This window comes from Sinocyclocheilus grahami, unplaced genomic scaffold (assembly GCF_001515645.1).
Source record: "Sinocyclocheilus grahami isolate Dianchi unplaced genomic scaffold, SAMN03320097.WGS_v1.1 scaffold1554.1, whole genome shotgun sequence".
Taxonomy (NCBI): Eukaryota; Metazoa; Chordata; class Actinopteri; order Cypriniformes; family Cyprinidae; genus Sinocyclocheilus; species Sinocyclocheilus grahami.
In genome coordinates, this window is record NW_015506733.1 from 63,787 (window position 1) to 76,854 (window position 13,068).

The 13,068-nt window shown below is 36.0% G+C and overlaps 1 protein-coding gene across 4 annotated transcripts in view; it reads right to left on the reverse strand.

Moving 5' to 3' along the window:
• Positions 1–13,068, reverse strand: part of LOC107571150 (protein TANC1-like) — a 137,888-nt gene that overhangs the window by 45,722 nt on the left and 79,098 nt on the right. For all 4 annotated transcript variants that reach the window (XM_016257441.1, XM_016257439.1, XM_016257438.1 and 1 more), the window contains one exon: positions 5,096–5,296. In XM_016257441.1, the coding sequence (XP_016112927.1) occupies positions 5,096–5,249 (154 nt within the window). In that variant the 5' untranslated portion in view covers positions 5,250–5,296. The remainder of the gene's footprint in view (positions 1–5,095; positions 5,297–13,068) is intronic.

Consider the following 13,068-nt stretch of genomic DNA (forward strand, 5'->3'; position numbering starts at 1 on the left):
CATATTAGGGTTGTCAAAAAACTAAATAATTAATAATGAATAGCCTTTTATTTGTATTTATTTATTGTTTGAGTTAACAATTAATATCAAGTTTGAATACACCTGAATGCATTTTTGTTTCCCTTGATTTTAAAAACCTTTTAATATGAAGGCTTCTGCTTAAATGTGCTCATCACACATATTCTTCCTTCATTAGTATTTAAAAGCATCCCACAATGCACCTGAAGAAGTTGGTTAATGAATGTCCAGAGCGAGCAGAGCTGGAAGCAGTTCAAATAAGACAGATTTCATTTATGTCACTACATCATTTCCATATCTGTTATTTCACATTATTATTATTCTAACATGAGAAAAATAGTCATAAAAAGAATGAGGTGAGACTCCTGCCCCCCGTCCTGCTGTTCAATACCTCCTCGTGAAGATCTGAACATCCTCTCCCATAAACACACACACACACAAACACACAGACCCCTCTTTAAAATGAATAGTTTGCCTAGAAACATTAAAGGTGGGGTAAGCAATTTCTGGTAGCCAATGTTGACATTTGAAATCACCAAAACAAACACGACCCTACCCCAAAAGGGTGTCGCCCCTATTTTGATAGCTCCGCCCCACACATACAGTACGTACACAACCCAGGCAACGATTAGTTCTGTGAAACAAAACCAATGTTACACCGTGTCTACACCGGATGCGAGTGGCGCGGCCCAACAAAATACTATAGAACTCATAATCAGTGATGCTGTCTAAACCATAGATATACTGTATATACATATCTATGGTCTACACTAGATGCGGCGCGGCATGACACGAAAAATCCCAGACAGAAAACTGCTGCTGCGTTCTATTTATGACGTATTGACACAAATTTCAAATGATTTTCAACGGTCGCTTTGACCAACGGTGGCCAGTGTACTAGACAGACTTTAGCTGTTGCGGTGCAGACACGGTGTTACTCACCTATCGAGAAGAAACAAAGCAACCTCGGCGTCTGATCGCAGGCCTTCCGCTCCTTGAGTTCTCTCCAGCTCTGGAAAGCTGATCCGATATTTACACGGGTCCTACTTCTTGCCTTAAGCCTTCTTTTGTTCCGCAGACGTTTTCCTCTTTTGTTTTTTCCTCTTTATCTTTCTGTCGCTCGGCTCGCTAATGTCCGTCCTGTGCACTGAAAGCTCTCTCCTCCACATCATGAGTAGACACACCCCTTACTGCTGATTGGCTACAAGTTTGTTTTGCTAGTCGGCCCGAATCAGTTTTCTTGATTTTAAAAACCTTTTAATATGAAGGCTTCTGCTTAAATGTGCTCATCACACATATTCTTCCTTCATTAGTATTTAAAAGCATCCCACAATGCACCTGAAGAAGTTGGTTAATGAATGTCCAGAGCGAGCAGAGCTGGAAGCAGTTCAAATAAGACAGATTTCATTTATGTCACTACATCATTTCCATATCTGTTATTTCACATTATTATTATTCTAACATGAGAAAAATAGTCATAAAAAGAATGAGGTGAGACTCCTGCCCCCCGTCCTGCTGTTCAATACCTCCTCGTGAAGATCTGAACATCCTCTCCCATAAACACACACACACACAAACACACAGACCCCTCTTTAAAATGAATAGTTTGCCTAGAAACATTAAAGGTGGGGTAAGCAATTTCTGGTAGCCAATGTTGACATTTGAAATCACCAAAACAAACACGACCCTACCCCAAAAGGGTGTCGCCCCTATTTTGATAGCTCCGCCCCACACATACAGTACGTACACAACCCAGGCAACGATTAGTTCTGTGAAACAAAACCAATGTTACACCGTGTCTACACCGGATGCGAGTGGCGCGGCCCAACAAAATACTATAGAACTCATAATCAGTGATGCTGTCTAAACCATAGATATACTGTATATACATATCTATGGTCTACACTAGATGCGGCGCGGCATGACACGAAAAATCCCAGACAGAAAACTGCTGCTGCGTTCTATTTATGATGTATTGACACAAATTTCAAATGATTTTCAATGGTCGCTTTGACCAACGGTGGCCAGTGTACTAGACAGACTTTAGCTGTTGCGGCGCAGACACGGTGTTACTCACCTATCGAGAAGAAACAAAGCAACCTCGGCGTCTGATCGCAGGCCTTCCGCTCCTTGAGTTCTCTCCAGCTCTGGAAAGCTGATCCGATATTTACACGGGTCCTACTTCTTGCCTTAAGCCTTCTTTTGTTCCGCAGACGTTTTCCTCTTTTGTTTTTTCCTCTTTATCTTTCTGTCGCTCGGCTCGCTAATGTCCGTCCTGTGCACTGAAAGCTCTCTCCTCCACATCATGAGTAGACACACCCCTTACTGCTGATTGGCTACAAGTTTGTTTTGCTAGTCGGCCCGAATCAGTTTTCTAAAGCGTTTTTGAAAAATCGCTTACCCCACCTTTAACTTCATACAAGTACCTGTGCTTCTTGAGATGAGCTCATGTCTTATTTCCTGTGGTCTGCAATGACCACACACTGTCCACATGAAACTCATCAGCCAGCCTTTGATGCTCCTAATAACCATTCCCAAAGATTCCCTTCGGCACAGCCGAATAAAGTCCATTCGCTCATTATCATCCAGGGTTTAAGACAATAACTCGCACATTATCCATCATGTTATTACTTCCACAATCTAAACAGGGGTGTCGGAGTATCAAGTCCATCTGAACCTAATTTTGGTTATTTTTAAATTCCTCCCTGTGAGGATTTTCCCAGAAAGTCCTGTGCTTGAACAGATAAACAGTTTACATGATATAAACACTGACGTTATAATAGGACATACAGTAGAAGTCATGCATGACTAACATGCGATTTGAAGGAATATTATTGGTTAGTAGTAGAAGTTGTTATTATTGCCATGTCAGCATCTAAGGCTCTTCATGGAAATATTATGGGTTAGAATGACAAAAATGTTCAGTTAATTTCTGTGAAAAGAATCAATTAGCTATTTTAATTAAAAATCAATTATTCTTTGAAGCATTTTTCATCTATTATTTATTAATTTTCTATCATCTATTAATTTTTCCCTATTTTCAAAAATGTAATCACTCAAAAACATTCAGAATAGCCTTTTTATAAAAACACAAGTGACAATATTACAATTTAAAATAGCTGTTTTCAATGTGAATATGTTGTAAAATGTAATTTATTGTTGTGATCAAAGCTGAATTTCTAGCATCATTACTCCAGTCTTCAGTCTCATGATCTTCAGAAATCATTCTAATATGCTGATTTGCTGCTCGAGAAACATTTCTGATTATCATCCATGTTGAAAACAGTTATGCTGCCCAATATTTTTGTGGAAACTTGATTCTTTGATGAATAGAAAGTTCAAAAGAACAGCATTTATTTGATATAGAAATCACTTTGGTCACATTTTGAATGTCTTTACTGCCACTTTAAATCATTTTAATGCATCCCTGCTGAATAAAAATATTAATGTTTTGCAAAAAAAAATTTACCGGCCCCAAACTTTTGATCTGTAGTACAAAGTAAAATGATTAAATATGATTTTTGCTTTAGCTCATTTAAAACTACATGCAACTGTCCCAAACAACATTTTTGAGATCTGTGGAGGTCCAAACAAACCTCAGTCTCGTGTGTTTCCGATGTCTGTAATAAATCCCTCCCTGAGGATCCGGTACTCCAGGGGGATCTCATTTGGACATTTATCTTTCTTTAATTGTCAGACTAATGAAATGTGCAAAGGGCAAATTCATTTGAGCGCGTCACCTGCTTCCGGTGCCTTCAAAGCATCGATCCCCTTTTCAAAGAGAGCTGCTGAATCCACACACATGAGGAGCAGATGTGAGCGAGAGGCCAAAGTGACCACGGAAAGAATTTCAATCCTCTGTGCTAAATCCTCCAAAGACAAAGCCAGAGACAAGCAGCAAACCCTTTGAAGATCTCAGCTGCTCATGGCCTTGTCCTTAACACAGAGATGGTGTGAAAACACCTCAGACTGTGTTTACATACACACACACACACACACTCACACTTGTGTTTGTATGTACACACACTAACTCAATCAACATGCAAATGAACTTCAACCTTACATACAAAAATATAAACAGTCAAAACTAAATAAATGCACAAGAACGCACATTAATACAGCTGGATGAACAATTTGAAATGCAGAAACAAAGAGGAAAACAAAAGTCTCCAACCTTAGAATCTCAATATGAACTCAAATTGTGATTTTTTTATCACATTAAGCACATTTCCCCACCAATTTTCATTATCATAGATATAAAAAAAAAAAAACATTCTCATTACTGTGATACCAAAAAAATAAATCTATAATACATAAATCTAATCTAATATAATAAAAAGGTTTGAATACTTCTATTTATATACTGTCTTTAATTTATGCGGATTAAAAATAATAATAATAATTATTATACAAAATTACTGTATTGCAGTAACAAGAATTTAATAACATGGAGAATATTGTTCATTACATAAAAGCTAAAAAGAAAAACTTGAATTTGGGAGGAAATAATTTCATAACGCAAAAAAACAAAAAAAAACATTTGGCAACATGCCTTGTAATTCACCTTATAATGAATTCATTAATAATTGTAACCACAGTTAAAATACATTATAATGCTTCTCTATTCATTATTACACAGAAAAATATAATGCACTAAAACTCATGACAAGAAACCAATTCCAGGTGTAACAAGGAATCTGCACATATAATGCATTTTAACTTTGGTTGTAATTATTTATAAAATATGTAATGCATTACAACATTTATTATGAATACCTTTATAATGCATTATTCATAAGGGCCTCATCTGAAGTGTGACTAAAAACAGTAATAAAATACAAATATATCCTCTTTATTTCTTTCTTTTCATTTCAGGGTGCCCTGGACATGTTCTTGTGAGATTCACTCCGAAACTTCACCGTTCAAGTTTGTAATTTCTGCACTGCTAGCAAAACCAAACTGAATTACAGAACAGCAGCTGTTGCCAAACCAGTGCAACCCATCGCTCAGCCAAAAAAACTGCTGATGTCCGGACATGTCGATGCTTTTAAATGGATAAAATGATAAATATCCCAACCTGGAGACTTCTTGGTCGGGTGAGCTGCCATCATGTACGTCTGTCGGGGCAGGAGAGGGGATGACGGGAGGGACATGGACACCCCTTTAGCCAGGCCGAGTCTGAGGCCGTCGTCTGCGGGCCGGAACGGACGGACACCCGCGGGATCCTGCATCCCACCGCCGGGACACCTGCGCTGGGCACGGAACAGGTACGGCTCTCCTGACCACGCACAAACAACAAGACTTGTTTTAAATGTCCTATTAGCACATATTGACAGTAAAATAATTGCAAATATATTGCACATCCTCTAAATATTGCCCAGCTTCTTCACAGAGCAGAAAACACTGTTAACAGGTCGATAAACATCTGAAATAATCAAGTTAACAGCCCCTGTGAAACTGACAGGCACGTTTAGCCTTAACATGAGTTAACAGACACTCTCCTAACAAAAGATCGATTCAGTCATCTTAATAAAAACAAATAGAGCCACTGAGATTGAGTTTAGATTAAAAATGTGGCAAAATCCACAAATGGTTTTCAATGTAAACCCTGAACGTCATTAAGAGAATAAAAACTAATTAGCAGAGCTCAATAATAATACAGAACAATGGGTCTCAGATGTATTTTCATTACACGCACTGATTAAACACTGCTTCTCCAGTCTTTCTTTTCTCCATCTTACTGGTTTTTTTTATTATTATTTTCTTGCTTTTAATGTTTAAAGAACTGCTGTTAAACCTGATGAGCTGGGATTGTTTTGTGCCACTTTAGGTGAAATAACTAGAGGCTTCTGGGAAAACTCATCTATTTGCTATTTACTATTTGAATGCAATACTAACCTAGTGAACACTGTGCAGTGTATACTGAATACTGCCTACTATTGTTTTTTTTTGCTTTGTTTTTTTTAAATACAATTAGAAATACTTTTATACACTATTTAAAAATGGATTATGCAATAACTAACATTTCAAACAGTAGTATGCTACAATTTCGGTCACATCAGCATCTGGGCTATAATAGTTAACTAAAACTTTGTTACTTGGTGGAAAAAATAAACTCTACATGAAATGAAACACAATTCAATAATTTATTTTAACTTGACATACTAAAATAACTACAACTAAAAACTAAATAAAAATTAATAAAAACTACATAAGACACATTTTAAAAAAATAATAATAAAATAATAATAATAATGACAAAAACACAATAAAATTATTGTAATAGTAAAATGTAAATAGTAATAGTAAACTGCAATTCAATTAATTTAGTTTAAATTACTAAAATAACCACAACTAAAAATTAAATAAATATTAATAAAAACTACACAGATATATTTAAAAAATAATAACAGTAATGACAAAAACACTAAATAAAATTACTAAAACTTTTACTAAAATTTAAAAAACAGAAAAATATTTATAAAAACTATAATAGTATCTCAATGATACCAAAATAACCCTGACCAGCATGCAGTTATCTAGTAAAATAGCAGTTTTTTTTTTACTTTGATTAATTTATTTTACATTTTATTACTTTTATTAATTAATTAGATTACATTTGAATCCAATTTTGAAAATGTCGTAATCAGCAGCGAGATTAAACGACGCATCAATATAGAGACGTTTAAATCACAGCGGTCATTTCCAGTTGATGGAATGAGATGGAAGGTCAAGTTAAGTATACTGCATTATCGCTTTATTGCATACTGTGCATTTAATTTATCTGGACATTCAATGCATTCAGTGCAAGTAGACATTCTATTTACTGTAGAAACACACAGTATGACAGTACATTATTGTGAACATAGTGTCTTTCTCTCACTTCCTCTCTTCTCCCACTCACTCTCTCCCACTGATGAAGAGCAAAACAAATATGTCTAGTGTTTGAAAAGACAACGAAATAGTGAGGAACGCCAGAAAACAGGAAGTCAGCGTGCCCTAGTCACACCTCCGCTCTCTTTCAACACCCACTGGGGTCACGAGCGTCTGATCAGAGCAACCTCTGACAAGAGCGATAACCGATGAGGTCACAGCTAAAGAAAAGTGTAAGCTGCAGTTTATTCCGGCCAAAAACACCCACTTGGACAGGAAGAGATCATCTGACCGACATGCAAAATATCTCAACATAGTGCCTTTTAGCAGTGAGTTTAGGCAAGGTCACGCTTAGATATTTCTATAGTGCTTTATAGAATACAGAGCAATTCAAAGCAGCTTCACAGTAATAAACAGGAAAATGACAGTGTTAATGTTTCAACTGTAATGCATCTCTATAGAAGATAATGGTTCCGTTATTCAGCTCAATGTTGATTCAATTAAGTTCAATATTGTGTCAATGTTGCAAAGAATTATTTATATTGCACATTTCAAACATAATGGTACCTGACTGTATTTTGCATAAAAAAAACAATCCTAAAACGCATGTACAAAATGAAAAATATAAATATTTGATAAATATTTATATAAATATAAAAATTATTTTGCATTTTTTATTCCAATTTTATATAAACATATCTTAATCTGCAGTCGATGTGTTAAAATAGTGATGTTAAAAATAAAAGCTGCCATTACTTACTATACAACAAATACAATTAAATTAAAAGCATTTAAAATATAGGAATGAGGAGGAAAGAAGTAATGAGGGAATTTTTTATTTTTTTTTTAATTACAGAAATAAAATTATAGAGTGCTATCTGTAGGATGTTGCAGGATTGCATCAACTATTTCAGTTTATCTGAAATGGCAGATACAATAAAAATACAGATGTGGAGGAAAAACAAAAATAATGGAACAGGAGTTTGTGTTCCTAATTGGCTTTATCGAAAACAATACAAAAATTGCAAGAAATTATTTTTATTGCAATTTGTAAGAGACTTTGTAATCCCCATTATTCGATATGATTATTTAACAATTCAAAAACAAAAGAAGGATATAAGCTACAGTTCTGCCATATCAAATTTACTTGCAGCCTTAAATGACACTCTGTAGATCTTTTAGTGACCTGGAAAACTAAGCTGGAAAATCCAGTGATTCCTTCACACAACTGTTTCCAGTCAGACTCATGCAGCTTGATAGTTTTTGTGCAATATGCATTCAGTGAACACTGAACGTGCAATGTCACTGAATCACCCGACCAACAGAGGCTGCAATGAAACCAGCTAAGAGTGAAATTATGACTGTGTTCATGTTATTGGCCCAAACCTCCTGTGCTATATATAATTCACACCATCTTACCCAAACAGCTGTGAATCATTCATGATTGGTGGCTTGGCACAGAGAGACTTGTGTCATGAATCATTTGCAAAACAAACTATAAATTCTACGACCACCCTTTCCTTCCTTGAGACAGAGAGACAACGAAGACCAACATCTTCCTTTACAGCTTGAAGTAAAAACTATAGACGTCTCTTTCTGCCATAGAATAAAAATAATAATAAAAAAGTAACTGACTTTTTAACTCACAAATGAAAAGAAGTCAGGATGTAAACTCAGAATTTAAAGAAAAAGGTCAAAATTGCGAGATGTAAACTCATAATTCAGAGAAAAAGTCAGAATTGTGAGATGTAAACTCAGAATTTAGAGGGGAAAAAAGCCATAAATGCAAGATGTAAACTTGGAACTCTAAGAAAAAAGTCAGAATTCTTCGTTTATTTCTCACAACTCTGTCAATTCTAAGAAAAATACTCAGAATTTTGAGATAAAATGTCGCAATTATTTTTTTTATTCTGTGGCAGAAACAGGCTTCCATAAAAAAAACACCTTTAAACTACTTTTGCCACTTTCAGTCGGATAAGAGCAAAACAGGTGTTATGAGAGGCAGGTGAAGAGTCATATTTTAGCATGATTGCAGTGCTGTATTGATCAAACTACACTTGTCAAAAATAATAGTTCTGAAAATGTCAGTGTTTTGAGTGAGAGCTGGAATCAAGCAGCTCTCAAAAACACAGACAAATGACTTTCGAGCCTCTTCCATTTAGACAAAACAATGCTGAAGTCAAGCCTGACATTTGAAGAGTCGAGGACAGAGATCTTTTGTGAGTCATTCTCGCTAGCATCAGACCACAACACTGAGAGTGCATATTTCAGACAGAAGAATGTACTCTTCATATCATGCTAGACAGATGTCAGGACTGCCCTGTCATTAGGCTGGAAAACATAACTACACTGACTTCCTTTGGATTGCCTAAAAATGCTGCCTATGTAGGCAGCACACTAGATTTTGGAAAAGCGCCTGAGACAGGCTGAATCATGACAGGTCGATCACAGACAGCCTTCGAGAAACTAAAGGGAAGACAGACTGAAGTGAAGAGACAGAAAAGTAGAGAGAAAGGCAGTTTGAGTGACACTAAAGTAAACTAACCAAACCTACATTTGCTCTTTGGGTCCAAAGCAAACTGCACGCTGCAGACCGGCAATTTCAGCTGCGCTCTAACCCATGAAACCAGGCCTAACTAATTATACCGGTGAACTGATCTGAGCTGAGCTGATTACAACCTCTCTAGACCTTCCTAGCCAATACAGACAGAGACTTCTAATTATAATAGTCTGATTATATTTATAAAGACTGATTAGACCAGGACTGATGTTTAATAAATGTAATGCACAAGGGAGAGGTTGCAATTTTACTTATAGTGAAACCTCCACCAAAACACATCTAATATTGGTGCATATAAATGTAAAAGTGATTAAATATCACTCTTCCACACGTTCATTTTGTAAAAAACAATGCAAAAAAGGCCTTGATATTTTAAAGTGAGATTTTTACTGTATTTTACTTCTTACATTAAATATTTTGGGTCTTCCTGATTACAATGGCTGTTTGATTAAAATGTCAACAAAAAAATAAATACATAAACAACTAATAAATGGACAGATAATTATAAAATAATCATGGATAAATAAATAAATAAAAATCATTCAATTTTGAGCAAAATCATATATCTCAGTAAATATTACCTTCCACGTGTTCATTTAGTGAAAAACAGTGCAATTTTTCGGGGATTTTTTTTAAGCTACATTTTTACCATATTTACTGTATTTTAACTGCATTTGACTTCTTACATTATTTTGAGTCTGCCTGACTACAATGATGTTTGCTTAACATTACAATAAAAAATAAATACATAAATAATAAACAGACAAATACATGATCATAGATGGCTAAAATAAATAAATAAATAAAATAATTTAAGCCATTTTAGAGCAAAACCACATCAGTAAATATCACATAAATTTTTACGTGTTAATTTATTGTAAAACAGAGCAAAAAAAGCCTTTTTAAGCTAGATTTTTACATTAAATATTACATCTATCTGACAACTTAAAAATAAAATTCTAAAATACATAGATGGATGGATAGATGGATACAATTATTTATGCCATTTCAGTGCAAAATCATACATATTGATATTTTAAATACACCCAAAAGACTAAAAATATCAAGATGTATTTTTATTATATTTTATATATCTTTTTAGATTATTTATTTTTATTATATATTATTTATTATTACATATTATTTATATTATATATCTATATTTTCCAGCCCTAGTGTGTTCTCCTGGTGTATTGTGAGGTGAATATCTTCCGATCAGATGTGAGGGTATATCTCTGGCTTCTGTGAGTCTGCGAGTGAAATAAATCTGGCCTCAGGAATGAGTCGTCGTCATTGTTAAAGCCTCTAAACGCTGAAGAACAAAAGCCCACCAGCCTCTGCTTCACCTCCCCTCACACACACACACACACACACACACACTGAACAAAGGCACATAACCTTGAGAGGGATGAGCTCTATTCAGACAGAAAGAGCCGTTTAGTATTCAGACTCTGTGGCTCGGCTTGTCACACGTACAGTACAGCGCCTGCGGAGAAGATCCTGAGTCACAGACTGTGTTTGAGTTTCAACACTGACCTGTGGAGAGCTCACATTTACTTCAATTAATGCATTCCTTTGTGATCATGGGCTCTGCTCAAAGTGTACAGGACATGTGTGCAAATATGATGTGTGTGTGTGTGTGTGAGATCAGCCAGTTAAATCTACAAAGGTGACTGACTGAGAAACTGATTGAGCGTCTGAAACCCTGGAGATACTGAACAACAGCAATGACAGAGAGAGAGAGAGAGAGAGAGAGAGAGAGAGATGCAAAACAAGAGGATGAGAATGACAGAGGAAAGAGGTGAGAGAAAAAAGAAAGAAGAAAAAGAAAGGAGGGCAGGGGCACATATCAACAGTGATGGAAAAACTGAGTTACAAAACAAAAGAGGAAAATAAAAGACAAAGAGGTAGAGGAAGAGGAGGAGGAAGAGAAATGGAATACAATTAGAACGAGAAAAAGAATAAGAAGGATGAAGAGGAAGAGGAAAATGAAAAGAAAGAAAAAGAAAGAAGTGAGAGACAGAGAAGAGAAAGAAAAAAATAAGAAGAAAAAGAGGAAGGAGAAAGAAGAGGAGGAAAAGAAAAGAAAGATGAAAGGAAGAAGAGAGAGGCAGAGAGGAGAAAGAAGAAGAGGAATCGAGAGCAAGATGAAGAGAAAAGGGAAAACAGGAAAAAATAATGAAAAAGTGGAAAAGAAAGTGGAAAAAATGGAGTGAAAGAAGAAATATAGTAAGAAAGAATGAAAGAGAAAAAATTAAAAGAATGGCAAAAAGAGGAGAAAGAAGCAGAAAGGAAAGAGGAAAATAAAGAGAAAAGATGAAAAAAGATGAAGAGGAGACAGAAATAAAGAAAAAGGAAAGAAAAAGAGGAATTGAGGAAATGAAACAGAAGAAGAGAACAAGAAGGAAAAGTGGAATATGAGGAAGAGGAAGAGAAAGAGAAGAAAGATGAAGAAGATGCAAAGAAAGAAAGTGGAAGTGAAAGAGTGCTGTATTGATGTGATGTGAGTCTGGATCACACAGCATGTTATCAGACTTAACTCACAATCACAGCTCTCTATAGAGATCCATTCAGACGGCTGATGCCTCTGTCACTAACAACAGACACAACAGTCACATCCATTCACAAATACACTCTAGGCTGATGTATACTTATGCTTTCAACTATATATACATTTCACAACTCAGACTTTACATGATCCACAATAGGGCTGAACGATTAATTGCATTTGTGATATCGCGATATGAAAAATTTAGATTTTTCAATCGCAGAGGCTGCGATTACACGGTCACGTGACAGGCGAGAGTGAAGAGCTGTGTTCCACTTGAAGATAAGATCGGTGTAAAATGATATCAAAGTACGGCAAGCGAGAGAAAGCATAAGGAGACAACCGCGCTCTCTTATAGCTCTCGCAGTACTTTGATGACACACACCGATCGGTCTAAGCAGCGCTGCTTCAAGTCGAGCGCGGGCCATCAGCAGAAAAAGAAAAGAAATAAAACGGTAAACAGCCAAAGGATGTAACTTAGAATGGGATATGGATCGGTTTGTGAAAGTGAAGAGAAAAGCCATAGATGAAGTGGCACAGACCCAGGCAAGTGCTGGTCATTCAAAAGCGAAATGCTGAAAATATGACGAGGCATATCTTGCTCTCGGCTTCACTCACCGTGTCTATACAGGACGCTACAGTTGTCATGACGCGCTGCAACAGCTCTACACTGGACGTGACAAAGCGGCCGCTGCAAATCATTTGAACTTTGGGTCAGTACGTCATAAATAGAACAAGGCATCAGTTTAATGTCGCGCCGCATCCAGTGTACACAGCATCACTGATTATAATGGTTCTACTGTATTTTGCCGCTCGTGTCCGGTGTAGACACGGTGTTTATTGTCGTTGGTGAGGAGGAAAGCCTGTGTGTGTGTCCTATGTCTTAGCAGACAGCATGAAACCCACAAAAAATAAATAAATAACAAAGAGAATAATAATAAGTTATTCTCTCTATGCTTTTTTTAAATGTTTCAAGTGATTCAGGTGTTTTTTTCCCTGTAGGTTTTTTAAATTAAAAAAACATAATTAATTTTTCATAATGTTTAGTGAAATTATTTGGTAGTCTGAG